Genomic DNA, 27,219 nt, shown 5'->3' with positions numbered 1-27,219 from the left:
GACCTTCAAGATCATGAGGGGCATAGAGAGGGTGGATAGGGACAGATTCTTCAGGCTGAAGGGGACAACAGGTACGAGGGGGCATTCGGAGAAACTGAAGGGAGATAGGTTCAAAACAAATGCAAGGAAGTTTTTTTTCACACAAAGGGTCGTGGACACCTGGAATGCGCTACCGGAGGAAGTGATCAGGCAGAGTACGGTACAAGGATTCAAACAGGGATTGGACGGATTCCTGAGGGATAAAGGGATCGTGGGATACTGAGAGAGGTGCTGGGATGTAACACTGGTATAGAAAGCTAACCAGGTAATAAGTATAGAAACCCAATCAGGTCGTGCATGTGCAAGACCGGAGGGTTAGGACTTCGATGGGAAGATAGGACTCAATGGGAAACCAAGGTGGCAAGGGGGCCCCTTCTGGTGATTCAGACAGGTCGTGACCTGTTTGGGCCGCCGCGGGAGCGGACTGCTGGGCAGGATGGACCTATGGTCTGACCCGGCGGAGGCACTGCTTATGTTCTTATGAAACATTTAAGTACCTCACGGGACGTGTCGAAGTGGAAGATGATATTTTCTTTCTCAAGGGACCCTTGGCCACAAGAGGGCACCCGTTCAAACTCAGGGGCGGAAAATTTAATGGTGACACCAGAAAGTATTTCTTCACAGAAAGAGTGGTTGATCAATGGAACAAGCTTCCAGTGCAGGTGATCGAGGCAGACAGCGTGCCAGACTTTAAGAATAAATGGGATACCCATGCGGGATCCCTACGAGGGTCAAGATAAGAAAATTGGGTCATTAGGGCATAGACAGGGGGTGGGTAAGCAGGGTGGGCAGACTTGATGGGCTGTAGCCCTTTTCTGCTGTCATCTTCTATGTTTCTATACTGATTTAAAATAGTGTAGACTTAGCGGGGTTTTAAAAAGTTTGGGATAATTTCCAAAAAGAGAAGTCCATAGGCCATTATTGAGATGGCTTGGGAAAATACACTGCTTATTCCTAGGATAAGCAGCATAAAATCTGTTTTATTACTTGGGATCTGGGTTGGCCACTGTTGGAAATAGGATACCTGGCTTGATGGACCTTCAGTCTGTCCCAGTATGGCAATTCTTATGTTCATATCTTGGTATGACAAGTGTGTGCCATAAAGAGGCAGGGGTGGTCTCTATAATTGTCCTTCATACATACACCACCCCCACCTTCTAGTTTAAATGACTAGAAACATATTATTCAGAGTAGTGAAGATGCAGAAGGAGTGCGAAGGCTTGCCTTGCTGCTTTGATCCTTAAAACCAAAGTTTTGAGCTGCCTCTTTAGGACCACATCCACTCTGCGATCCTGCATATCCTTTAATACTATGCCTCCCTCACTTGGCAGGGACGTGCATTTGATTACCTGAGCAGCCAAGGAATCCACCATAGGATACAGTCTAGACATTGCTTTGGCTACCTTTAGAAAGCCCTCAGGAGCATCCCAGTGCTCCATGACTAAAACACTCATATCATGATGACAGGAAAAAGAAGTGGGCTGCGCTTTCACTCCGCTCAGAATAGAACTGAGTAGAAGGGGCCTGCTGGGAGTCTAAGTCCCGCAAGGATTGAGTAATGAGCTCTAATACTGTCAAAAGACCGAAGAGCCAGCATATTGGTCAAGGGCCACCACTGCTTCCTGCATACTTATCCTGTTTGTGACCCTTTATCTCCCAACAAAGAGAGTCGCTCTGTGACAGCAAGGGCATACAGACTGATCTCTTACCCTGCCAGAAAGGTCCACATGATTCTGTTCAGCCACTGCAAATGACTCTGATGCACCCTGGGAGCCCAAGCCCCCTTGCATGTCCCCTGGCTCGCTGCCAGACCTCATATGAGGATCTCGGCTATCCAAATAAGCTCTCCACATCAAATTCAGGAGAAAAGGCTTTATTACCATGTTTCCCCAAAAATAAGCCCTAATCCCGGGATTCGCTGGCAACTCTTCAACCTGCTACCCCTCCCCCCCACCGCACAACTGAACCCCTGCTGACTCTCCATCCTTCACTCTGCCGCATTACTGATGACATCATCAATAATGCGGCAGATTGAATTCCTCGACAGACAAGGCTGAAGTAGCCTGTTTAGAGTGCTGCCGGCCCAACACTGCTTTGGATCAAGATAGGGCTTGCTCGCGGTTGGTGGGGAGGGAAGGATGGAGGGTCGGCGGGGGTTCGGCTGTGCAGTGGAGGCGGGTGCTCAAGGGTTATGCTGCACAAGGAATGGGAGGAAAGGAAGGAAAGAAGCTGGGCAAACCTCTGCTGCACGAGGGATGGGAGGGAAGGAAGGAAGGAAGGAAGGAAGGATAGAAGCTGGGCAAACCTCTGCTGCACGAGGGATGGGAGGGAAGGATAGAAGCTGGGCAAACTTCTGCTGCACAAGGAGATGGGAGAAAAGATGCTGCACATGTAGGGGAGAGAAAGGAAAGAGGAAGGATTGTGGTTAAGGAGAGAAGGAAGAGATGATCATATACATACCCCCAAAATAAGACCTAGTGTGTTTTTTGGGCCCAAAATTAATGTAAGACACTGTCTTATTTTGGGGGAAATACGGTAGGCATCACTAAGTCCCCCTTTAGGTAACTCCACCTTAAGTCTCTTTGGTTCCGTAGCTTCCATGCTCTTAAGTTTAGGTATGCCATTGTTCTGGTGCTCCTGGAGGTATTTTCTCTCGGTAAGCAGGCCTCCTAGAAGTTTCTCAGCCATAGAGATCAAAAGGGAGACTAAGCCCAATACTCTCACCTTCCCTTCACATGCTGTGTGGCACAAGGGCACACTTCCAGTGGCCATTCAGCGAAAAACTAGCATGAATTAGGGGTAAAAAAAGAGCTTGAGGACTCCATTTCTGCCAGTTTTGAAGGAAAAATAACTGATTTGAAAAATCTGGAGAATTTTTTTTTTTTTTTTTGGGGGGGGGGGGAAATCAGGAAATCCAAGATGACTAAAGTGGTAACATTTGGCACCACAGCACAGCTCAAAAATGCCTTAACTAAAAGCAAAACACTCAAAAAGCAGTATTTTAGAGATGGGAGACCCTAGAAGATGTAGCAGACACCTTCAAAAAACAGCTCTTTCAGACATCCCCCCCCTATTTTGTCATTAGGCTGTGTAATAGTCTTACTCGCTGTGATATGCTCTGAAGGTGCTGCAGCTGCCTCAGCTCTAAGTAGTAGCTGGATCTGGGAGAAGATTCCCTGATTCAATCAGCCAGTCCTCCAAATGCAAAGATCTTCAGGATGCCAGTCAGACTGAAGTAAGACTCATCCTCAACTCCACAGAACCACACAAATGAAGGAGGGCGAGGCGAAAATGCAGCTAGCACCCTGAAGAGCCCCGATGAGCTCCCTGAGGATGTCTAACAGCCTGCCCTCAAGCTCCTGTGATTCAGTAGGCAAGCTAAGCTACTAGGGATACATACCCTGAGCTTCATAAAGCTTTCTGCTGCTGGCCAAAAAGGTCCCCAAGGGATTAACCTGATGGCTGCAGACCCAAGTGGGCTGCTTCTCCTTACAGGCAGAGCATTCCCCTGCACTGGGAAGCTCTGGGGCACCAAAAGCTGCAAAACCAGTGAAAAAATACAGAAAATAATAAAGAAATTATACAGAGCAGATGAAAAAGACACCTTCTGGCCCACGTGCAGAAGGAAAAAACTGAAGGGAGCAGCAGAGCCTTTTGGAGGAGGAGGAACAGTTAAAAACCTGGAATGGATTCCATTGATACAGCTCACATGGGGAGGATGCCCTACTATCTACAATGACACCTACTGTATTGCACTAGAAACGTTAATAATTCCCCTAAAAGGCTAACATTAATTAATTAAAATAAGCAAGATTAAGAATAGTACTCAGAAGAACCAAAGCAAGAATGGAATTGAATGCTGAATGGTACATTTAGGAAGAATGTCCATATAAGCCAAACTGCTATTTTTTGTACTGACAGCGACCATAATATGTAATGCGAAGTATACAAGAAAATTATCACTATATTTTTTTTAATTTTAAAAGATTGACTTAAATGTTTAGGCTTATGACATTTCCCTGATGTAGAAGATAAGTGAGATTTAAAGTGATCACAAATTTCTCATGAAATCTATGATGTTTTGTTTGGGGGGTCAGGGAGAGAGCAGTAACTGAATTTATTTTTAAGCATGAAAGTTGAAAATAGGTCTAATAGCTTGTTATACTGTTTAATTACAAAATTAAAAGGTATAGCAATATAAAATCGATAAAATAGAAAATAACTCAATTTTTATAGGATAGAACCCCCAAAAGCCACCCAAAAAGATAACAATCCCAATTCATTTTAAATGTAGCTCGCAAGCCAAAAAAGTGAGCACTCCTGTTTTAGAGTGAAATATTTTGAGAGACTTCTGTACTTAGATAATTGAAAGAAGGAGTGATGTGTTGGTAGCTGATGTAGTTTGTTATGAAAATTGTTATGAAAATTATGTGTTATATTTGATGTTTGTTTTAATGCAATCCACTTAGGTTTTAAGCAGAATATGAATTTAAATAAATAAAACAAACAATGCTGGTCAATGGCTCCTTTACACCGACTTTCCCATACAGGTGGGCCCGCTCTCTCCTCTTTTATTCTTGCTGGTATTAGAACCCTTTCTATGTACAATCCGGTCAGAGGACTCTATTCATGAGGTCTTTGTATCTTCACAGACCCCGAGTATTCCTTGGATAATCTACTTGGAATGGCCTTTAACAGTAAATGTTCTTTGAAAACCTGGAAAAGTTAGGAAAAAACTATTAGGTAGAGAAAAAGGTATTTTTTTTCTCTCCTATATTATATGTACAAGATTTTATACCAGGCAGGGAGGGGGAAATTTTTAAGAACTGGGAGGTAAAAGGGTTAGCATGTTTTGGTCAACTAGTTGAAGGGGAGGTAAAAGCTTTTCTAGATATTCAGCATCAATATCAATTAGAAGGCGAGAGATCTTTTCCCTTATTTACAGATAAAAAAACTATATATAGACATATAAGGCGAAGAGTAATGGAATTTAAAAAAAAATCTGAATTTGGAAAAGGGTTAGGAGAACCAGTAGTAAAAGGGTGTTTTTCCTGGTTATATAAAATAATAAACGAAGATAAAGTAACTAAAACATCATATATGAAAGCATGGGAAAAAGACTTGGGGAAGGATTGGTCCATAGATGAGTAGGGGGTAATTGTATCACATCTTTTCCAGACAGCCAGGGCTGCTACCTTGGTGGAAAATACTATTAAACTCCTAGTACATTGGTACGCTACTTGTTGGAAAGGATGTGGTCAGAGGTACATTTTATCACATGTGGTGGGAATGTCAAAGGGTCCAGAAGTTTTGGGAGCAAATATTTGAATATGTAAGTAGATTAATTCAGACTCCATTTAAGCTGAATGCTGAAAGGGCATTGTTGGGAGTAAGAACAGAAGGCTTAACACTTTCTCAATCTAAACTTTTGGACTTGGCATTTATAGCTGCCAGATTGACACTAGCTCAGAAATGGTGTATGTTAAATGTACCTACATTAAGGGATGTGAGGGAACGCTTAGGAATAGTGTGTGAAAAATAGACTCTTGGCCCTTTTAACTAATCAATGGGCAAAATTTTATGATATATCAAATTGGAAAAAGAAGCTCTATGAAAGAATTATTTTACTCCTATGGTTTTGGAAACCAGGTCTCATGGAAAGGGGGGTAGGCGAGATAGGGAATGGGATTGTTTTAACTGTATTATTGATAAGATGCATTATTCTTATGAACTATATTTAATGTTAACTGTGTGCTGTATTGAAATTATTGTGTTAAAATTATTAAATAAAGAATTAAAAAAAGGAATGGCCTTTAACTACGGGACTCTATCCAGTTTTAGAATACCCAGAAGTCCTTGGTTCTCCCAGTGCAAGCCCAGATCCGTGAGAATTGGTGGGGTAGTTTTCCTTTGAAGTGGGCTGGGGATGCCTAAAATATTTGGGCATCCTGATTCCAGACAAGCTCACTGAGCTACATCACATGAATATGATGCCCCTTCCACCGGACACCTCTCATAAAACTGACCTTGTGACTCTCTTCCAATTTCACTCTTAGGTCGAGTTCATTTGTACAATATGATGATAGCCCCGGGGGTGGTTATATCACTTCAAATGTTACCTGTGTCCCTATGGTGCAAGGATGAGATCTATTTGAATAGAATCATTCAGAAATTCCTGTAGCGCGGTAAAACCCCCCCCAAACTTCTTATATTTAAAGCGATGTTGCCAAGAGACAAGGGGGGGGGGGGCTTGGTTTATTGAATGTTAGGCTCTTGATGTTAGCTAGTCATAAGAGACATATCAATGATTAGTATCACAATTCTTCTGTTTTCTCTCACTGAGGTGGAGACGCAGTTGTACTCCACATTGCATTTCAGGGTAGTATTACATGTATCTCTAGCTCAGTTACCAGTGCATCTCAAAGACTGTATTTTGATGCACACCCCTAAGCAATACATGACAGTGGACTTGCTGCTATTTGAACTTGTCCCCAACTATAACTCCGCTAATAAGGGATAACCTGGATTTTTTGCCAGGTATGGACAATAAGAGCTTCTTGGACTGGGAGAACTGGGGGTATTCATTATCTGTGTTATGTTTTGACATCAGGTGAGGACTCTCAAATCCTTTCTGGATCTGCAACAAGAATTTCGTCTCAGTGATAAGGACATCTTTGCCTATCAGCTGCATCACTATCTGAGCTCACTGTCATCAGTGCATTTGACCGAGGAGAAGCAAGTATTTATTATCCTTTTACTTCCTTGGTATCTTTGGCAAAGTACCTCTTTGACGCCATTATGCAGCTATCCAGCAGGCAGCAATCCCGATATTCTATCAGCTGCCGGTAGAAACCTGGAATGAGGATTTCCAATGTGACCTCCCAGAGCCTCTTCTCTGATCTTATGCTGCTTATTCCTGTGGAATTTTGGATGACTCACTTCTGTGGGAAATATAATATAAATTTCTATTGCACCTGTACATCTCATTTCGCCAAGCTTATAATGGCCTCCTACAGAGCTGATAACTCTTGCCCTAAGTGTCATAAGGGACACGTGTTTTGGCAGTGCCCTTTGGTTCGGGCCTTTTGGTCGGCTATAATGGTGTTTATTCATCAACACTGGGACTGTGGACTGGTGGAGTACCGAGTTTTCTGGTTTGGCTCTCCTGGTGGGACACAACTTGTTCATGAGGGATTCCAAAGATTCCATCATAAGGTGGCAACAGTGGGGAAGAGAGTGATTTTGCTTACCTGGAGCACCCATATGATAGCTCTACTGACCTTGGAAAGACAAGAGGTTCACTCTGACTTCATTTAAAAGACAATTATTTCAGCAGACTTGGGAGCCTTTTTGGAATTCTATGCCACATGTTGCTAGAAGCAGAGTACTGAATTCTCATAAATTTCAGTCTATATTTGTTGGGAGCATGCAGGGGAATTATGAAGAGATTTTTGGGTGGTCAGGGTTGGAACTGGAAGAAAATGGAAAATCTGGAAATGTTGAAATTTGATACTGAGGCTATACCTATTTGCATTGCCTTTTTTCTTCTTTGATATTATAGTCAGATATACTGGGTTCTTTATAACTGTAATGTTCAATGCTCACCTTTTCCAATAAATACGAGTAAAACATAAATAAACAAACTCAAGGTCTGATCCGCAAACTGAAGAAAGGGATCAGAGAGCAGCATAGACTAGGAAGCACTCTGAGATTCTTGAAGGGGTCACGGAAAAGCTTATACGAGGTCTATTCAAAAAGTTCCAGGACTGATTTTATAAAAATGTATTAAGCAATCTTACAACTTATTCCATTGGGTCCCCTTCAAAGTACTCCCCTTCCCTATGTATACACTTTTCCCAAAGTCGTTAAATGCATCTTCAGGAATCACCAAAAGTTGCTGCGTCAAAATTTTGATTTATGTCTTCAATGTGTTGAATTGCATTCTTTTCAGCATGGAAACAGGAAGTCAGCATGGGCCAAGTCAGGAGAGTAAGGTGGCTGGGTAAGAACTGTCATTGCATTTTTTGCACAAAATTAATGAATTCTGATGGTAGTGTGAGCGGAAACGTCATGATGCAGGAACCAAGACTGCTCCCTCCAAAGCTCAGGCCGCTTCCTCCTGATTCTCTCATGGAGTCATTTCAACACTTTCAGATAGTAGTTTTGTTTGGCAGAAATTCATAGTGAACACCACTGCGACTGTCAAAAAAAAATTGTTAACATTGCTAGAGGTTGTGGTATGAGCAGATAGCGTAGCAAGTTTTAAGAAAGGTTTGGACAATTTCATGGAGGAAAAGTCCATAGTCTGTTATTCAGAAAGACATAAGTGCTAAATCGCCTGGACTGGATGGTATATAGCCCAGGAAACTAAAAGAACTCAAACATGAAATTGTTGACCTGCTGTTAGTGATCTGTAACCTGTTGCTAAAATCGTCTGTAGTACCTGAAGATTGGCGGGTGGCCTATGTTATGCCAATTTTTAAAAAGGGCTCCAGGGGAGATCTGGGAATTACAGACCGCTAAGCCTGACTTCAGTGCGGGGCAAAATGGTGGCAACAATTATAAAAAATGAAATTGTGGAATACGTAGACAAACATGATTTAATGAGACGGGGTCAGCATGGGTTCAGCCAAAGGAAATCTTGCCTCACCATTTGCTTGACTTCTTTAAAGATGTGAATAAACATTATTGAAAAAGATGAGCCAGTTGATGTAGTGTATTTAGATCTTGTTCAATATGTTTGTGAGCGACATTGCCGGAGGGCTAGAAGGAAATTTGCTTTTTTGCGGATGATACCAAGATTTGTAACAGAGTAAACACCGAGGAGGGAGTGGAAAAGGATCTGCAAAAATTAGAAGAACAGTCTAAAATCTGGCAACTAAAATTCTATGCAAAGAAGTGCAGAGTAATGCATTTGGGGTTTAGAAATCGGAAGGAGCCGTATGTGCAGGGAGGTGAGAGGCTGATATGCATGGAAGGGGAGAAGGACCTTAGGGTGATAATGTCTGAAGATCTTAAGATGAAGAAACAGTGTGACAAGACGGTGGTTGTTGCCAGAAGGATGCTAGGATGTCTAGAGAGAGGCATGACCAGTAAAAGAAAGAAGATGTTGATGCCCCTATACAGATTGATGGTGAGGTCCCACTTGGAGTATTGTGTTCAATTTTGGAGACCAAGTCTTTTTATGTCCTTCGCCAGATATGAAGAGGTCCAAAGGAAGGCGACAAAAATGGTAGGAGGTTTGTGCCAGAAGACGTATGAGGAGAGACTGGAAGCATTGAATATGTATACCCTAGAGGAAAGGAGGGACAGGGGAGATACAATTCAGACATTCAAATACTTCAAATATATTAATGTAGAACATAATCTATTCCAGAGAAAGGAAAATTACAGACCTATAGCCTCCATACCGCTTTACGTCAAGCTAATGGAAGGCATCGTAGCAAAATCCTCACCAAATACTTACAAAACCACAACATACTCCACTCCTCACAATCAGACTTCAGAGGCAACTACAGCACAGAAACATTACTGGTCTCCCTCCTAGACACAGCCAAACAACACCTAAGTAATGGCAAAAAAATGCAACTCATACAACTCGATTTCACAGTGGCATTTGACCTAGTAGATCACAACATCCTATTACAAACACTAGAGGCAATAGGAATCACAGGCAGTCTAAAATTGGTTTGAAAGATTCCTCCGCTCAAGAAAATACAGAGTTAAAGCAAACAAGGAACAGTCAGAATCCTGGAACAATCCCTGTGGAGTCCCCCAAGGTTCCCCACTATCTCCAACACTCTTCAACCTTTACATCGCCACACTTAGCACATGCTTATATGAAATAGGCATAACTTCATACAGCTATGCAGATGACATTACCATCCTCCTGCCTTTCGACCAAACCAACCCCAACACAACGAACAAACTACACATTGCACTAGAAACAGTATCAAAATGGATGAGAGACCACAAACTAAAGCTGAATCAAGATAAAGCCAACTTCTTACTTTTAGAAAAAAACAAATCCCCAACCATAACAAACCTAAGCAGCCCAACCTAAAACTGTTGGGAATAATGATAGACAAAGGCTGCACCATGCAACTTCAAATAAGCAAAACATAGAAACATAGAAAAAGACGGCAGAAAAGGGCTATAGCCCACCAAGTCTGCCCATTCCAAATACCCGCCCTCTGGTTTCACTCCCCTAGGGATCCCCTGTGAATATCCCATCTTCTCTTAAAGTCCGACACGCTGTTGGCCTCAATCACCTGCAGTGGGAGTTTGTTCCAATGATCCACCACTCTTTCAGTGAAGAAGTATTTTCTGGAGTCACTATGGAACTTCCCTCCCCTGATTTTCAGCGGATGCCCCCTGGTGGTCGAGGGTCCCATGAGGTAGAAGATATCTTCTTCCGACTCGATACGGCCCGTGATGTACTTAAATGTTTCAATCATGTCACCCCTCTCTCTTCGTTCCTCAAGTGAGTACAGCCTCAGTTTATTCAGTCTTTCTTCATACGTGAGATCCTTGAGCCCCCAGACCATCTTTGTGGCCATTCGCTGAACCGACTCGATTCTCTGCACATCCTTCCGGTAGTGTGGTCTCCAGAATTGAACGCAATACTCCAAGTGAGGCCTCACCATGGACCTGTACAGCGGCATCATAACTTCAGGTCTCCTGCTGACAAAACCTCTACGGATACAACCCATCATTTGCCTTGCCTTGGAGGTAGCTTTCTCCACTTGATTTGCAACCTTCATGTCATCACTAATGATCACCCCTAGATCACGTTCCATCGTGGTCCTGGCCAAGGTCTCACCATTTAGTATGTAAGTTCTGTGCGGGTTTTTCTTACCCAGGTGCATTACCTTACACTTTTTAGCATTGAAGCCTAGTTGCCATGTTGCCGACCACCGTTCAAGCAGTAGTAGATCTTGCGTCATATTATCAGGCAAAATGCTTTTACCTACTATGTTGCAAAGTTTGGTGTCGTCGGCGAACATTGATACCTTTCCTCTAAGTCCTTGGGTCATATCTCTTATGAATAAGTTGAATAGAATCAGGCATCGCAACCATGCGTAACCTAAGTCAAATCCGAAAATACTTCAAGAACGAACAATTCAAACTCTTGGTGCAAGCGCTAATCCTAGGACTCCTGGACTATTATAACAACTTATACCTGTCATGCCCAACCAACATGCTAAAACAATTACAAACAGTCCAAAATACAGCTCTTACACTGATTTACTCCCTGAAAAAATATGACCACATTACCATCACTTTCCGAGATTCACACTGGCTCCCAGTACAAGCACGCAAACAATACAAATTCTACTGCACCCTATTCAAAGCCCTCAATGGAAATGGACCAAGCTATCTGAGCAACCGCCTAATCAGGAAAAACACATCCAGACCAAAGAGAACTTATGCACACTTTACCCCCCCCAAAGGTATACAAAGCAAAAAAATATATGATGGACTATTAGCCACCAGAGCAGCGAAACTAGACCACCACCTCTCCAATCTGCTGACTATGATGCCCAACTACAAAACATTCAGGAAAGAACTTAAAAACTTTTCTATTCAAGAAATTTGTCAAATGATCTAACTAAACCTGATCGAACCTCCACAGATCCCGACACATACTACATCTATTAACCATGTATTCTCCCTGGAAATGCCCAGGCCAACTCTTGTTGTAAACCACCTAGAACTGAAAGATATTTGCAGGATAGCAGACACCAATGTAATGTAATGTAAAATGGTAAAACCAGAGGGCATAATATGAGGTTGAGGGGTGGTAGATTCAAGAGTAATGTTAGGACATTCTTCTTTAAGGAGAGGGTGGTTGATTCGTGGAATGCGCTCCCGAGGTAGTGAAAAAGAAAATGGTGACCGAGTTCAAACAAGCATGGGGTGAACACAGAGGATCTCTAATCAGAAAATAATGGGTATAAACTGAAGGAACTAAGGCCATTAAATGGGCAGGCTTGCATGGTCTGTCTTCTGGTTTCAATGACTGGGATGATTAAGATGGGCTGGAGTGAGCTCTGATGGAGACTCCAGTAGATGGAACTAATTTTATTGGGAAGGGCTATGGGTTTCTGGTCCAGAAATATCTAAGAAAAAGGATCATTTAAACTAATTTATGGAGCATGTATGTTTGGGCAGACTGCATGGATCACTTGGGTCTTGGGGGGTTAGCGCCTGAGGAAAGGATCTGGGTGTCATCGTAAACAATACGATGAAACCTTCAGCCCAATGTGTGGCAGCAGCCAAAAAAGCAAACAGGATGTTAGGAATTGTTTTAAATGGGATGGTTAACAAGACTAAGAATGTTATAATGCTCCTGTATCATAAGAACATAAGAATTTTGTTGCTGGGTCAGACCAGTGGTCCATCGTGCCCAGCAGTCTGCTCACGTGGTGGCCTTTAGGTCAAAGACCAGTGCCCTGAGTCTAGCCTTACTTGCATACATTCTGGTTTAGCAGGAACTTGTCTAACTTTGTCTTGAATCCCTGGAGGATGTTTTCTCCTATAAAAGCCTCCGGAAGAGCATTCTAGTTTTCTACCACCCTCTGGGTGAAGAAGAACTTCCTTACATTTGTATGGAATCTATCCCCTTTCAACTTTAGAGAGTGCCCTCTCGTTCTCTCTACCTTAGAAAGGGTGAACAACCTGTCCACGTGGGATCCCTACGGGGGTCGATACTGGGTCATTAGCACTCAGACTTGATGGGGTGGGTCAGAAGAGTGGGCAGACTTGATGGGCTGTAGCCCTTTTCTGCCGTCATCTTTCTATGTTTCTATGTTTACTAAGTCTATTCCCTTCATTATCTTGAATGTTTCGATGTCTCCTCTCAGCCTCCTCTTTTCAAGGGAGAAGAGGCCCAGTTTCTCTAATCTCTCGCTGAAAGGCAACTCCTCCAGCCTCATAACCATTTTAGTCGCTCTTCTCTGGACCCTTTCGAGTAGTACTATGTCCTTCATCTACAGCAACCAGTACTGGACATAATATTCCAGGTGGGGGTGTACCATGGCCCGGTACAGCGGCACGATAACCTTCTCCGATCTGTTTGTGATTCCCTTCTTAATCATTTCTAGCATTCCATTTGCCCTTTCCGCCACTGCAGCATATTGCGCAGACGGCTTCATTGACTGTCTACCAGTACTCCCAAGTCTATTTCATGCATCACCTTACAATTATCCACGTTAAACCTCATTTGCCATGTCACAGCCCATTTCTCGAGCGTGTTTATGTCATGTTGCAGGTCTTCGCAATCCTTCTGTGTCTTCACTGCTTTGAATAACTTTGTATTGTCTGCAAATTTAATCACCTCGCTCGTCGTACCAATTTCCAAGTCGTTTATAAATATGTTGAAGAGCACGGGTCCAAGCACCGAACCCTACGGCATTCCACTCATGACGCTTTTCCAGTCCGAGTATTGTCCATTTAACTCCACTCTCTGTTTAAGAACATAAGAACTGCCACTGCTGGGTCAGACCAGTGGTCCATCTTGCCCAGCAGTCCGCTCACACGGTGACACTCTGGTCAAAGACCAGCACCCTAACTGAGACTAGCCCTACCTAAGTACGTTCCGATTCAGCAGGAACTTGTCTAACTTTGTCTTGAATCCCTGGAGGGTGTTTTCCACTATGACAGTTTTTAATCCACGTGAGTATTTCACCCTTGATTCCATGGCTCACAATTTTTTGAAGTAGTCGTTCATGCAGAACCTTGTAGAACGCTTTCTGAAAATCCAGATATACAATGTCGACCGGGTCACCTTTGTCTATCTGCCTGTTTACCCCGTTGAAGAAGTGCAGCAAGTTTGTCAAGCAAGATCTTCCTTTGCTGAAGCTGTGCTGGCTGGTCCTCATCAGATTGTGTCTGTCAAGGTGATCAATGATGCGGTCCTTTATCAGCGCCTATACCATCTTTCCCGCTACCGAGGTCAGACTCACTGGTCTGTAGTTTCCTGGTTCTCCCCTCGAACCTTTCTTGAAGATCGGCATAACATTTACCAATGTCCACTCTTCCAGAATTCTTTCCGATTTGATCAACAGATTGGCTATTAGTTGCAGCAGTTCAGCTATAGCCCCTCTCAGTTCCTTGACTACCCTCGGATGGATGCCATTCAGTCCCAGGGATTTATCGATTTTAAGCCTATCAATCTTCCTGCATACCTCTACTAGACTGACCGTCAAACCTGTCTGTTTCCTGTCTTCATTCCTGCGTATAGCCTGTCAGCTTCCGGTATGTTGCGTGTATCCTCTTCGGTAAATACAGACGCAAAAAATGTGTTTAGTTTGTCGGCGATGGCTTTGTGCTCCTTTAGTACTCCCTTTATTCCATGCATGGTCATCCAAGGTGCGCTCTCATCTGGAGTACTGCATTCAATTCAGGTCTCCTTATCTGAAGAAAGATATAGTAGTGCTAAAAAAGTTCAAAAAGAGCAACCAAGATAAAGGAGATGGAAATCCTCTCGTATGAGGAAAGACTAAAAAAGTTAGGGCTTTTTAGCTTGGAAAAGAGACAGCTAGGAGAAGTCAGAGTGGTGTAGAACGGGTACAAGTGGATCAATTTTTCACTCCGTCAAAAATTACAAAGACTAGGGGACACTTGAAGTTACAGGGAAATACTTTTAAAAGCAATAGGAGGAAATTTTTTTTCGCTCAGAGAATACACTTCTCCCTCCGTATTCGTGGTTTCAGCAATCGCGGTTTGGATTATTCACGGTTTTTAGCTTGCTGGCTCCTCCCCCCAAATTACATCAGCTTGCATAGAAAAATCGCCAATTCCAAGCATGTACAAAGAAAATTGCTGATTCCCAGCCTCTCCTTCAGGAACAGGCCAGGTCTCCCACCAACTTATTCGTGGTTTCACCCTATTCAATATGAAAAAGTTATTCGCGGTTTTTCTGTATTTGCTGTTCTGTTAATTCCCTATCACAGAGAGTACGGAGGGAGAAGTGTAGTTAAGCTCTGGAACATATTGCCAGAGGTTGTGGTAAGAGCGGATAGCGTAGCTGGTTTTAAGAAAGGTTTGGTCAATTTCCTGGAGGAAAAGTCCATAGTCTGTTATTGAGAAAGAAATGAGGGAAGCCACTGCTTGCCCTGGATCGGTAGCATAAAATATTGCTACACCTTGGGTTTTGGCCAGGTACTAGTGACCTGGATTGGCCGTGAGAACGGGCTACTAGGCTTGATGAACGATTGGTCTGACCCAGTAAGGCTATTCTTATGTTCTTACCGGGGAAACCGCTGCTTGCCCTGGATCGGTAGCATGGAATGTTGCTACTCTTTGGGTTTTGGCAAGGTACTAGGGTCCTGGGTTGGCCACCATGAGAACAGGCTACTGGGTTTAGGACAGTGGTCCAAAACACTGGCCATAAGGTCATCCAACCCTTTCCCAAAAAGTATTTGAACCTTAAAAGAGAGTCTGCTTAGTCGTCTTAGAGGCAAGTCACCAGTCCAGTAGTGAATCCAGAGTGTTTTGCAAGCTGAGACTGAATAAGCTGAAACTTTGACTAGAATCCCAAGTTTATATAAGTTATCAACGACATAATCCACCCTCTCAAGCACCAGCTGGGAGCAGGCGTCGTCCTCTGTAAAAGGGTCTCAACATAACCTAATGTGACAAGCACATGCCACAAAGGTGGTAACTGCCGTGGCCTTAATACCTGAAGAAGCCACGTCAAAACACTCTTTAAGACAAAGTTCACCCGACGGTCCTGAGAATTTTCCAGCATCAGTCCGCCTTCACTCGGAAGAGAGTTTGCTTGGTCACCTGAGCAACCGCCGAATCCACCTTTGGCTGCACAAAAAGCTGCTGAAAATCTGACACCATAGGATAAGGCTTAGCCATGGTCTTAGCTTGAAAGACTTTCAGAAGTCTCCCACTGCTCAGTAAACAGAGTTGAGATATCTGGATGTGAAAGAAGGGATGAGTAATAGAACGACGCATGATGGTACATGGAGACATGAATGGCTGAGCCTCAAAGTTCAGTTCCTTTATGGTGCCCACTATAAAATGGTGAACAGAGGCTGACAAACAGTCGGCAAACAGAAAGTCATCAACCCCATCAGGGTCCTCCAAGATCACTTGGCTACTGGTGTTGCAAGGGTATCAATGTTATCCAGGTAGGATGCAGTAACCATAATATCAGCTCGCCAGTTAAGGGAGTCCTGGTCCAGGATAGGGGCACTGGGGACTTGAATAAGGGCCTCTGTAAACAAAGAACCTGGCATAGAAATTTGTGGTGCATCCACTGACTGCACCACATGGGTCAGGTCTGTAAGAAAGGCACCCCACATGAGCTGAACAAATTCCAGGAAAAAGCCACATCTCTAGGGTGGTATCAGCTCTCTGTGAGGCCAAGTCAAGGGCTGCAAGAGGTCCCCAGACTCTGTACACCTGCGCTTCATGCCACCACCAAAAACAGGCACTAGAGATTTTCTGCCCATTTCCCAGATCTATACAGGTTCCCCAGGTCTGGATGACCCGGAGGAGGCAAGGCCCATAGCTCCCGCCCCCTCCCCTTGCATAACGTGGCATGCAATATATGGACGCTCTTCTGGCAGCCAAGCTACACAATTCACACATGAATTCAAGTCTATGGGGGTGGGGGAGTCCATCCCAGGTGATTTTAATTGAGGTGTTGTGAGATAGAAAAATGAAGTTTAAAAATAGATCAGTAAAAATCCAAGATAGCCATCACTGCCAGGAAATTTGCACCTGCAACACCTTGGGGAGACTGAACTAAAGGTAAAAAAACAGCAATTTAAAGTTTTTAGGGGTGATAGACCTGAAAACCAGTTTTTCAGACCTCCCCCCTCCCCCCCGATTCTCCCATAGGAAGCAATGGAGGTATACTTACAGTCTCCAAAGTGCCTACCTGGCAGCTCTGTCAATGCTGCTGCTGAAGCAAAGGGAAAGGAACATCTGCCACAAATTTTTCTTTTAACAGTCCAATTTTCAGGATTTTTGGGCTGCCAGTCTGACAGACCCCCAACCTCCATGTCCACAGAATCTCTTCACGTGACTCGGGGGGGGGGGGGCGACACAGCCTGCACCCTGATACCCCAAGGGCTCTTACAATGGGTGCGAACAGCCTGCGTTTAAACCTCTGACAAGGTCTAGAGGTAAGTACACTCCCAGGGAGAGACAGACATCGAGCTCCCAAAGCGGCACACAGCAGGCTGGCTCCACAAGTAAACCTGAAGCTTGCCTTGTGGAGCAGCAGTCCAATTCTGCGGAACTGTGTCCTTTCCCAGGCAGAGAACCCCTCCAAAGAGGTCTCAAGGCACCAAAGCCACCGAAAAAAATGACAACTTTTAGCAAAATGATAAAAAAGTACCAGAGTAGAAAGACTTCTGCATGGTTAATTTGCAGATATGAAAAACTACAGGAGACTGTTTTCCTCTGCTAAATGGGAGGAGCAGTGCAGAGAAAAGTCTGAGGATTTCTGCAAGACCCGGTTCACCAGCAGAGGTGAAACACCTTTAGTATGGATTCTGGAAGTGACAACAGTTTTGTTATGATATTCATTTACAAACTTTAGAAAATGGTGCAGACCCAAAGAATTTACCATGGTTTAGGACCAGATATTTTGCTAGTAGTATTAGTACCATGTTTCCCGAAAATAAGACAGTGTCATATTAATTTTGGGCCCAAAAAATGCACTAGGTCTTATTTTCGGGATATGCACATGATCATCTCTCCCTTCCTCTCCTTCACCCCAGTTCTTCCTCTTTCCTTTCTCTCCCCATGTGCAGCATCTTTTCTCCCCACCAATCCCCCTGTGCAGAAATTTGCCCAGCTTCTATCCTTCCCACCCTCCCATCTCTCGTGCAGAACCCTTGATCACCCTATACCCCCCCACCATCACACAGCCAAACCCTTGCTGACCCTCCATCCTTCCCTCCCTCCCCACCGACCGCGAGCGAGCCTTACCTTGATCCAAAGCAGCGTCGGGCCAGCAGCACTCTAAACAGGCTGCTTCAGCCTTGTCTGTCGGGGAATTCAATTTGCTGCGTTACTGCTGCTTTGGATCAAGGTAGGGCTCGCTTGTGGTCGGCGGGGAGGAATGGAAGGTCAGCAGGGGTTTGGCTGCGTGGTGGTGGGGGGGGGGGGAGCGGCAGGGGAGGGGTTTGAAGTTGCTGCTGGTGAATCCCGGGACTAGGGCTTATTTTTGGGGTAGGTCTTATTTTCATGGAAACACTTCAGTAACTGTTGCTCAATGCTTTTCTACAAAGTGCTGTTCTCTGTGTCTTAATTTTTTAAAACTTTATAATTTTTATTAGTACAAATGCAAAATTAGTGTTGAAACTTATCGCAAAGATGTCTAGTCTTTAGATTTCTCACCAGGATCACCCAAATTTCTAATCTCAGTTTATATTCAAGTCAACATTTTTTTTCCTCCTTTTTTGAGAGAAAAAGGTCTCTTTGGTTTATATTCGAGTATATACAGCATATATTTTTGATCGTTATTTGCTGATGGTGGGAATTTCTCATACACTGGTGCTTGTAAATAAATAAATTCTGAGCAGCCATGGAGCAGGCAATGGGCTGCCATAACTTCATAATCTTCTGTAATCATCTCCTATGCATTCTTACAAAAAGAGGAAGGGGCATAGCCACGTTACCAGTAGGACTCAAATGCCCACCTTCAGGAACTTGTGCACGTAACCAGTCTACATTTAAGGACAGAGCAGATGTGTTAGTGGTGGAGAGGGTGGGCAGAAAGAATTAAGTACTAGTTCTTGCTTATTTGATATATCACATGGGGTCCATAATTGACACCATCAGAGCCAATTGAAGAGGAAGCTGGCTTGGGTGAGCAGGAGGTAAAAGGAATGGTGCTGAATTTTGAAGCTACCTAGGCAGCTAGAATGAGAATATCCGATATACTGACTTTGTGGTTACAATCAAAATGGTTTAAATATATTCAGGTTCTTATTTTGTACCTGGGCCATCCTCTTTCCCTGACTGAATCAAGCCAAAGGCCCATCTATCCCAGTATCCTGCTTTCAACAATGGCCAGACAAGGTCACAAGTACGTGGTAAGGTCCCAAAAAATAGCAAGATTTCATGCTACTTAATCCTAAGAATAAGCAGTGGCTTTCTCCAAGTCCATCTTAATAATGGTTTTATACACTTTATCACCAGAAATCTGTCCAAATCTTTTTTTTTTAATCCAACTACATTAACTGCTTTTATCACTTGCTCCTGGTATATACAAAGAGTAACAAAAATATTTTCTTTGTTTTAAAGTGAATGAAACTTCATGGAATGTCCCCTAGTTTTTGTCTACTCTTTCCAAAAATCAGTCGATCCACACTGATTTCTTCCATTCAGGATTTTTGAAACCTCTGGGTTAGCTAAGCTTGTATTCCTCCTATCCATTTAGTGATGGGGCAATGTATGTGAAGGAAGGCTGCCTTCTATGCTCTACAAATATATTATTCTTCTGTTTTGCATTCTTTTACATGCATTAAAATGCACTAAAAATGTAAGTAAAAAATGTTATCTTCATTGTATGCTAATAAATCCAAATACCATATATATGCAAATATAAGTTGATCCAAATATAAGACGAGACCCCCATTTTTCACCAAAAAAGGAGGATAAATGGTTGACTTGAATATAAGACCGGGGCTTAATATTCAAGTGTCATGCCCTGCCAGGATCTGCACCAAGTGTCCTCTCCCTCACGCCCTCCCCTGTCAGACTGCACTCAAGCCCTCTTCCCTCCCTGCCCTGCAAAGCTCTGCAATCAACCCCCTTCCCTCCCTAGCAGGCTATGCAGCCAGCCCCCTCTATGCCAGGCTAAGCAGCCAGCCTCCCTTACTACTTGCCAGACTCTGCACTGCACCCTGTCCCCCTCCCTGCCAGGCTCTGCATCCTGTCACACCCCTCCTCTTCCACCTCTGGTGGTCTAGTGGTAGGCCAGAACAGGAGAGATCTTTCTCGTCTCCTGGCCCGGCCCATACAAATAATTTTTTTTACCCCCCTCTCCGCCCGCGCATAACTTTTCCATTATCCCTGGTGGTCCAGCGGTGTATGGGCAGGACCGCACGCTCCTGCCCTGCTCACCTCCTTCCGGCCTCATGGCTCACACGAGCGAGCATCTCAAGCTCCCACACCTCTCGCTGAAGGCTGCCACCAGTTCTTGCGGGACATGGTGGCAGCCATTCAGCGAGAGGCGCAGGGCAGTGCGGAAGCTCGAGAATCTCGCTCCTGTGTGCCACAAGCCTGGAAGGAGGTGAGCAGGGCAGAACACGGCCCTGCCCATACACTGCTGGACCACCAGAGATAACAGAAAAGGTACACGGGGATGATGGAAGAAGGGAGTAAAAAAAATTATTTGTATTGGCCGGGCTGGGAGATAGGAGGGAATCTTTCCTGTCCCGGGCTATCAGAGGTCTGATTCAAGTCAGGGAGGGACGGGACGAGTGATGACCTGAATATAGGACGAGACCCCCATTTTTGGGCCCAAAAATCTCATCCTGTATTTGAGTATATACGGTACTTGAAATAAAACTTATTTAATAAATCTCCTTGCTTGTAAAACACAAATGGGTCTAGACTAAAGACAACTCAACTGCTCTATTTTGATATTACTAGACACTATTAACATTAATCTATAATAATAATATGCTAAGCGCGCATGCGCACTCTTATCCCGTGTTCCCTGAGTCCTGATCTGTTGGGATGTGGCCGGCAGAGTGCGCATGCGCGCTAAGGCGCATGAAAGGCGGTGTGGAGCAGCGTCTGCCAGGAGGAGGCCGCGGCGGCTTGAGGCGGTTGTCGGCGGAGGGCAGATGCTAACGCCTTCCCGGTCTCCTGAGCTGCATACTCACTGCCCCGATTGCCGGCTGACTGCCCCGATTGCCGGCTGTGGTGGCTGCTGCTGCGCTCAAGGTGAAACTGCCCAGTACCCCGAAAATAAAAGCAAAGGCACAGACAGCGATATGAACAGCTCAAAGAAGGCACTGGTGCAGCTCAGCCTGAAATGTAATTGCCCCCCCCCCCCCAGGGTGCAGGATCGCTTTAAAACCGGCAAACCCGTAGCCAGAGGAGCTTGATCCTAGCAGAGAGGATATGGGAGGGACAGGGAGAGGCAATGAATGAATGAATGAGGAGCTGTCACCTGTGGGGACTTCCTGCTGGAACAGGGGCCTCCTGCCACTGCTAAATGCTCTACCGGGTTGCAGAGACCCCGCCCCTGCACAACGGCCCTTCCCCCTTCTGCCGAGGCTTCGCGGAGAGACGCTGGTGAGGGCAGATGCTAAAGGAGGTAAGGGGTGCTGATGGACAGGGGGGGGCACAAAAAGGAAGGGAGGCGTACTGCTGGACAGGGGGAACAGGGATGGACAGGGGAAGAGGTATTGATGGATAGGGGGGGCAGAAAAAGGAAGGGAAGTGTACTGCTAATAGGGGGAGCAGGGTAGGGGAAGAGATGCTGATGGACGGAGGGGGGGCAGAAAAAGGAAGGGAGGTGTACTGCTGGACAGGGGGAGCAGGGATGGACAGGGGAAGAGGTGCTGATGGACAGGGGCGAGGTAAAACAAAGGGATAAGGGGATCAGTGAAGGGCTGGTGGTGGACACAGGGGAAGTAAAAGGAAGGGAGAATGGACAGGGGGAGCAGGCAAGGGGTGGTGATGGACAGCCAAGGAAAAAAAAAGACAGAAAGAAAGAAAGACAGAAATACAGAAGCGGCTAAGGAGAGAGAGAGAGAGAGAAAAAAAGAAAAAGAAATTAAGACAGACACACATACATATATTCTAGCACCCGTTAATGTAACGGGCTATAAGACTAGTATAAATATATCTTGCTTCAAAGAATGCACAAATAAAAAAAAAACAAACCACCTTCAAATTCCCAACTCAGACTCTTGTTATCTCACCTTATTTAGTGTTCTTAGGTCTTCCATGATCTGTTCATCTGTAAGAAGATAATTTAACTGGGGTGTTCAACATTAAGGTGCAAAAGTTATAATGGTTTATTCTTCCCCACTCCCTGCCACCCACATTATCTACAGGTGGATTACTTAAATGCTTTTTACAAAAGATGTTCTCCCATCTTGTGTCTATGGTAAAATAGTTTAAAAAGTAAGGCTTATGCTGCAATAACGTTGGTCACGCGTTCAGCAAAACGCTGCTACTGTGTTTCCCCCAAAATAAGACAGTGTCTTATATTCATTTGGAGCCCAAAAAAAGGCACTAGGTCTTATTTTTGGGTAGGGCTTATTTTTTTCATGTACATGATCATCTCTCCCTTCCTCTCCTTCATCCCAATTCTTCCTCTTTGCTTTCCCCCCACATGTGCAACATCTTTCCTCCCCTCTCACCCATTCCCTTGTGCCTTCCCTCTGCAGCATCTTTCTATCCCTCTATCCCCCTGTGTAGCAGAACCCTTGCCCAACTTCCATCCTTCCCTCCCTCCCATCCCTCGTGCAGAACCCTTGAGCACCCACTACACAGCCAATAACCCTCTATCCTTATCTCCCAACCCATCCCCGCCAACCGCGATCATAAATACTTTGCTGCAGAGGAGCGTTGGGCCAGCAGCACTCACAGGCTGTTTCGCGGCCTTCTCGCTGGGGCAAAATACTTACCTACATGATCAATCCATGTTAAATAATCACGGATTTTGATGAACCTTTGTATGCTGAATCTTACATGACTCAAACAAACTTTGGTAAAGTTTAATATTCACCAGAAGAATACTTGTGGACATATAGCTTTTTGTTTGATACCATACTGCAACCATATATAGAATGAACCTTTTCTAGTGACGCTATATCCTTTTTTGAGATAAGAAGACCAGAACTGAATACAATACGAAATGTAAGATCACACTATTGAGCAACAAAGAGGAATTATAGCATTCTTAAATCTTGATTGTAGCAGGTTTCCGGGTCTTGCCGCATCTGTGTAGAAAGAACATGCCATCATGCTGTAGGGAATAGACTTCGTAGATAAAGACAGACTGTTCACACTCTCCAAGGCAGGGAGAACGAGAGGGCACTCTCTAAAGTTGAAAGTGGATAGATTCCATACAAACGTAAGGAAGTTCTTCTTCAGTCAGAGTGGTGGAGAGCTGGAATGCTTTCCGGAGTCTGTTGTAGGGGAAAACACCCTCCAGGGTTTCAAGACTAAGCTGGACAAGTTTCTTGTTAAACTGGGAGGTACGCAGGTGAGGCTGGACTCATTTAGAACACTGATCTTTGGCCTGGGGGCTGCCACTTGAGCGGACTGCTGGGCAAGATGGATCACTGGTCTGACCCAGCAGCAGCAGTTCTTATGTTCTTTCTTCAGGGTATGCTGTGAGGTCTGCAGTGTAGTCTTTATATATAGTGAGTTTACAGACCTGATTGAGAACAGGGCAGTCTGTGGGTCAAGAAATTTGGATTTTTGGCAGGAAAGTTTGTTGGGTTGACCTGATTGAGAACAGGGAAGGCTGTTGGTTAGAATTTGAATTTTGGCGGGAAAGTTCATTGGCAATCCAAGTTTGAAAGTTGAGTATTGGCGGGAGCGTTCAGGACCCAATTTTTACTATCTGGAGCGAGGGTCTGAGGTCCCACTTTTCAAATTCTGTCAGGAAAGATGCAGTAAAAACGCGTTTGTCCTCAGCCCCAGTTCTTTTTGCACTAAGTTTCTTTTGGATGAGAGGTTACCATGTTTTGTTTATGGAGAGCCCTTTATCTGAATTGAAGTTTTTAGGGTGTCTTGCAATTTCTATTGCCTCTTTGATTCTTCTGGCCACCAGCGGTCTTCTTTCTCCAGGGCTTTTGTGTTTTCAAATCTAATTGTATGACCAGTTTCCCTGGCATGAAGGGCTACAGCTGATTTTTCTATGTTGCAACTTCCACATTTCCCTGTGTCATTAGTACCTACATGTAATAATAATAATAATAATAACTTTATTCTTATATACCGCCATGTACTATCACAGCATTGAATATATAAGCAAAACAAGTGAAACTTGGTGATCTTATACAACTGTTTACAAATTATGCAATGGAACTAATGCAGATTTTCATTTTTTGAAACTGAAGTACATAAAAAGCCTCAGATTGGACCAAGAAAATGGACATGCTAAAAAATTTCTTTTAAAAAATTTCTTTATTCATTTTTAAATCAAACAAGTGCACATAAATATATCATAAATTGATTTCAATATAGCATTTTAAAATCTAACACATAAAATCTAATAGACCATTAATGATAAAACCTTCTTTGGCCCCTGTAAAATTTAGTCTATTATTTTGTGACTTGATCTTTTTTTCAAATATGCAATTTCAGCTTACAAGCTAATCTCATTACAATTTCACTTTAAATTTTGTGATTTTTCAAAAAAATGTAAAAAAAGTGGATATTTTTAACCAACTTTCGCAAAAAAGTAATCTAGAAAAATTTTCAAACTCTATTAGAAACTGCATAAGAACATAAGAATTGCCACTGCTGGGTCAGACCAGTGGTCCATTATGCCCAGCAGTCCGCTCATGAGGTGGCCCTCTGGTCAAAGACCAGCGCCCTAACTGAGACTAGCCCTACCTGCATACATTCTGGTTCAGCATGAACTTGTCTAACTTTGTCTTGAATCCCTGGAGGGTGTTTCCCCTATGACAGATTCCAGAAGAGCATTCCAATTTTTTACCACTCTCTGGGTGAAGAAGAACATCCTTATGTTCGTACAGAATCTAACCCCTTTCAATTTTAGAGAGTGCCCTCTTGTTCTCCCTACCTGTCCTTATCTACTAAGTCTATTCCCTTCAGTACCTTGAATGTTTCAATCATGTCCCCTCTCAATCTCCTCTGTTCGGGGGAGAAAAGGCCCAGTTTCTCTAATCTTTCAATGTACGGCAACTCCTCCAGCCCCTTAACCATTTTAGTTGCTCTTCTCTGGACCCTTTCGAGTAGTACCGTGTCCTTCTTCATGTACGACAACCAGTGCTGGATGCAGTATTCCAGGTGAGGGTGCACCATGGCCCGGTACAGCGGCATGATAACCTTCTCCGATCTGTTCGTGATCCCCTTCTTTATCATTCCTAGCATTGTGTTCACCCTTTTCGCCGCTGCCGTGCATTGCGCGGACATCTTCATTGACTTGTCGATCAGAACTCCCAAGTCTCTTTCCTGGGAGGTCTCTCCAAGTACCGCCCCAGACATTTTTGTTACCAACATACATCACTTTACACTTATCCACGTTGAACCTCATTTGCCATGTCAATGCCCATTTCTCCAGCTTGATTATGTCACATTGCAGATCTTCACAATCCCCCTGTGTCTTCACTACTCTGAATATTTCAAACCCTATAAAAAAGAGGCTTTGTTTTTCAACTCCAGCAAATAATGCCAAAAAATAATGGTCAAAGTTTAACAAGCCACTGTAGACTTATAGCATAAGACCATAATAGCCTTACTGGGTCAGACTCATAGTTCATCAAGTCAAGTAGCTCTTTCTCACAGTGGCCAATCCAGGTCAAAACCCAAAGTACAGTATAGCAATATTCCATTCTACCAATACAGGGCAAGCAGTGGCTTCCCTCATGTCTCTCAATAACAGACTATGGACTTTTCCTCCAGGAACTTGTCCAAACCTTTCTTAAAACCAACATATCTTTCAATGTTTATGATACCTATATAACCCCCTTCTTTACAAAGCCATGCTAGCGTTTTTTAGTTCTAGCTGCCGTGATAACAGCTCTGACACTCATAGAATTCCTATGAGCATCTGAGATGTTACCGCTGCAGCTGGCGCTATAAACGCTAGCATGGCTTTGTAAAGGAGGGGGTAAATGTATAATGCTATCTATATATGTTTGCTTTATATGTTTGACACAACAGCTTACAAATTCTAAAAATTTAGCAAGCAGAACAAAGGTTTATCATATTGCTGTTTATGATCTAATAAGCAGAGAATTAATTTAGCTTATTGCTATATTACCATTTGTACTAGGTAGACATTGTTATTGAGACGATTCCTTTTCATCTCAGGGCCTACTCTATTTTCAAGAATTCTTTCCTGATTAGATTCATACATATTTAGATTATGTTATCTAGCAATTAATTCATAATGAAAACAAGTGATGGTTCTTAGTAACATGCATCGTTGGAAGAAAATAGTCAAAGTGTCAAGACTTATTTTATTGCAAAAATGTTGGGTTCAAATTGGTACACAATTATTAGCAGATAAGTCACTACTTAACGTATATATACTCGAATATAAATCAAGAGTTTTGGCCCAAAATATGCCCCAAAAATGAGGTTCTCAGTTTAGATTCGAGTATCCTTTGGATGATGGTGTTTTTTTCCTCCCCATCCAATGAGCAACAATGCTAATTTCCATCCTTCCAGGTGCCCAGCACTGCTATCCTCCACCCTTTTCCCATGACCAGCACTACTCTTCTCCCCCCCCCCCCCCGATGACTAGCACTGTTATCCCTACTGATGCCCAGCACTGCTATCGTCCACCCCCTTCTCATGATCAGCACTGCTCACTCTTCAACCCCCTCCCGATGACCAGCACTGCTATCCCCACTGATGACCACTGCTATGTCCTGCTCCCCCCTCTGATGACCGGCACTCCTATCCTCCACTACCTGTTCACCCCTGCCCCAGACCAACAACACTTTCCTGCAGCCAAACGCAACTTCAATGCTCCGGCTGCTCGTAGGAAAGAAATTTAGAAATTGCCCGCCACAAAGGTAAGGGCCTGGCAGGGAGGAGGAAAGGTGGGGTGGAAAGAAACAGACGTTGAAGGGAACTGGGGAAGAGAGACAGAACTAGCAGTTGGACAGTCTACTCTAGTACAGGGGTAGGCAATTCCAGTTCTCAAGAGCCACAGGAAGGTCAGGTTTTCAGGATGAATATGTATGAGATGGATTTGCATGCACTGCCTCCTTGAGATGCAAATCTATCTCATAAGAACATAAGAAATGGCTTCACCGGATCAGACCCTAGGTCCATCCAGTCCGGCGACCTGCACTTGCGGAGGCCAAGCCAAGTGTTCCCTGTTGAGAAACCTTGTTTACTCGTATCCCTCAATGTGATTTGCGAGAATGTGTGCATCCAACTTGTCCTTGAATCCCGGAATGGTGGTCTCCATCACGACCTCCTCCGGGAGTGCGTTCCAAGCGTCCACCACTCGTTGTGTGAAGTAGAATT

The 27,219-nt window shown here is 44.0% G+C and overlaps 1 protein-coding gene across 4 annotated transcripts in view; it reads right to left on the bottom strand.

Annotated features, from left to right (window-relative positions):
• SUDS3 (SDS3 homolog, SIN3A corepressor complex component) overlaps window positions 1-27,219 on the bottom strand; it is a 213,278-nt gene that overhangs the window by 70,815 nt on the left and 115,244 nt on the right. For 3 of the 4 annotated variants that reach the window (XM_033957288.1, XM_033957287.1, XM_033957290.1), the window contains exon 8: window positions 21,954-22,015. The exons of the other annotated variant lie outside the window; for it this stretch is intronic. In XM_033957288.1, the coding sequence (XP_033813179.1) occupies window positions 21,954-22,015 (62 nt within the window). The remainder of the gene's footprint in view (window positions 1-21,953; window positions 22,016-27,219) is intronic. 4 annotated transcript variants of the gene reach the window in all.

The sequence above is a fragment of the Geotrypetes seraphini genome, chromosome 8 (assembly GCF_902459505.1).
Source record: "Geotrypetes seraphini chromosome 8, aGeoSer1.1, whole genome shotgun sequence".
Taxonomy (NCBI): domain Eukaryota; kingdom Metazoa; phylum Chordata; class Amphibia; order Gymnophiona; family Dermophiidae; genus Geotrypetes; species Geotrypetes seraphini.
This window is presented reverse-complemented; position numbering and strand designations above follow the sequence as displayed.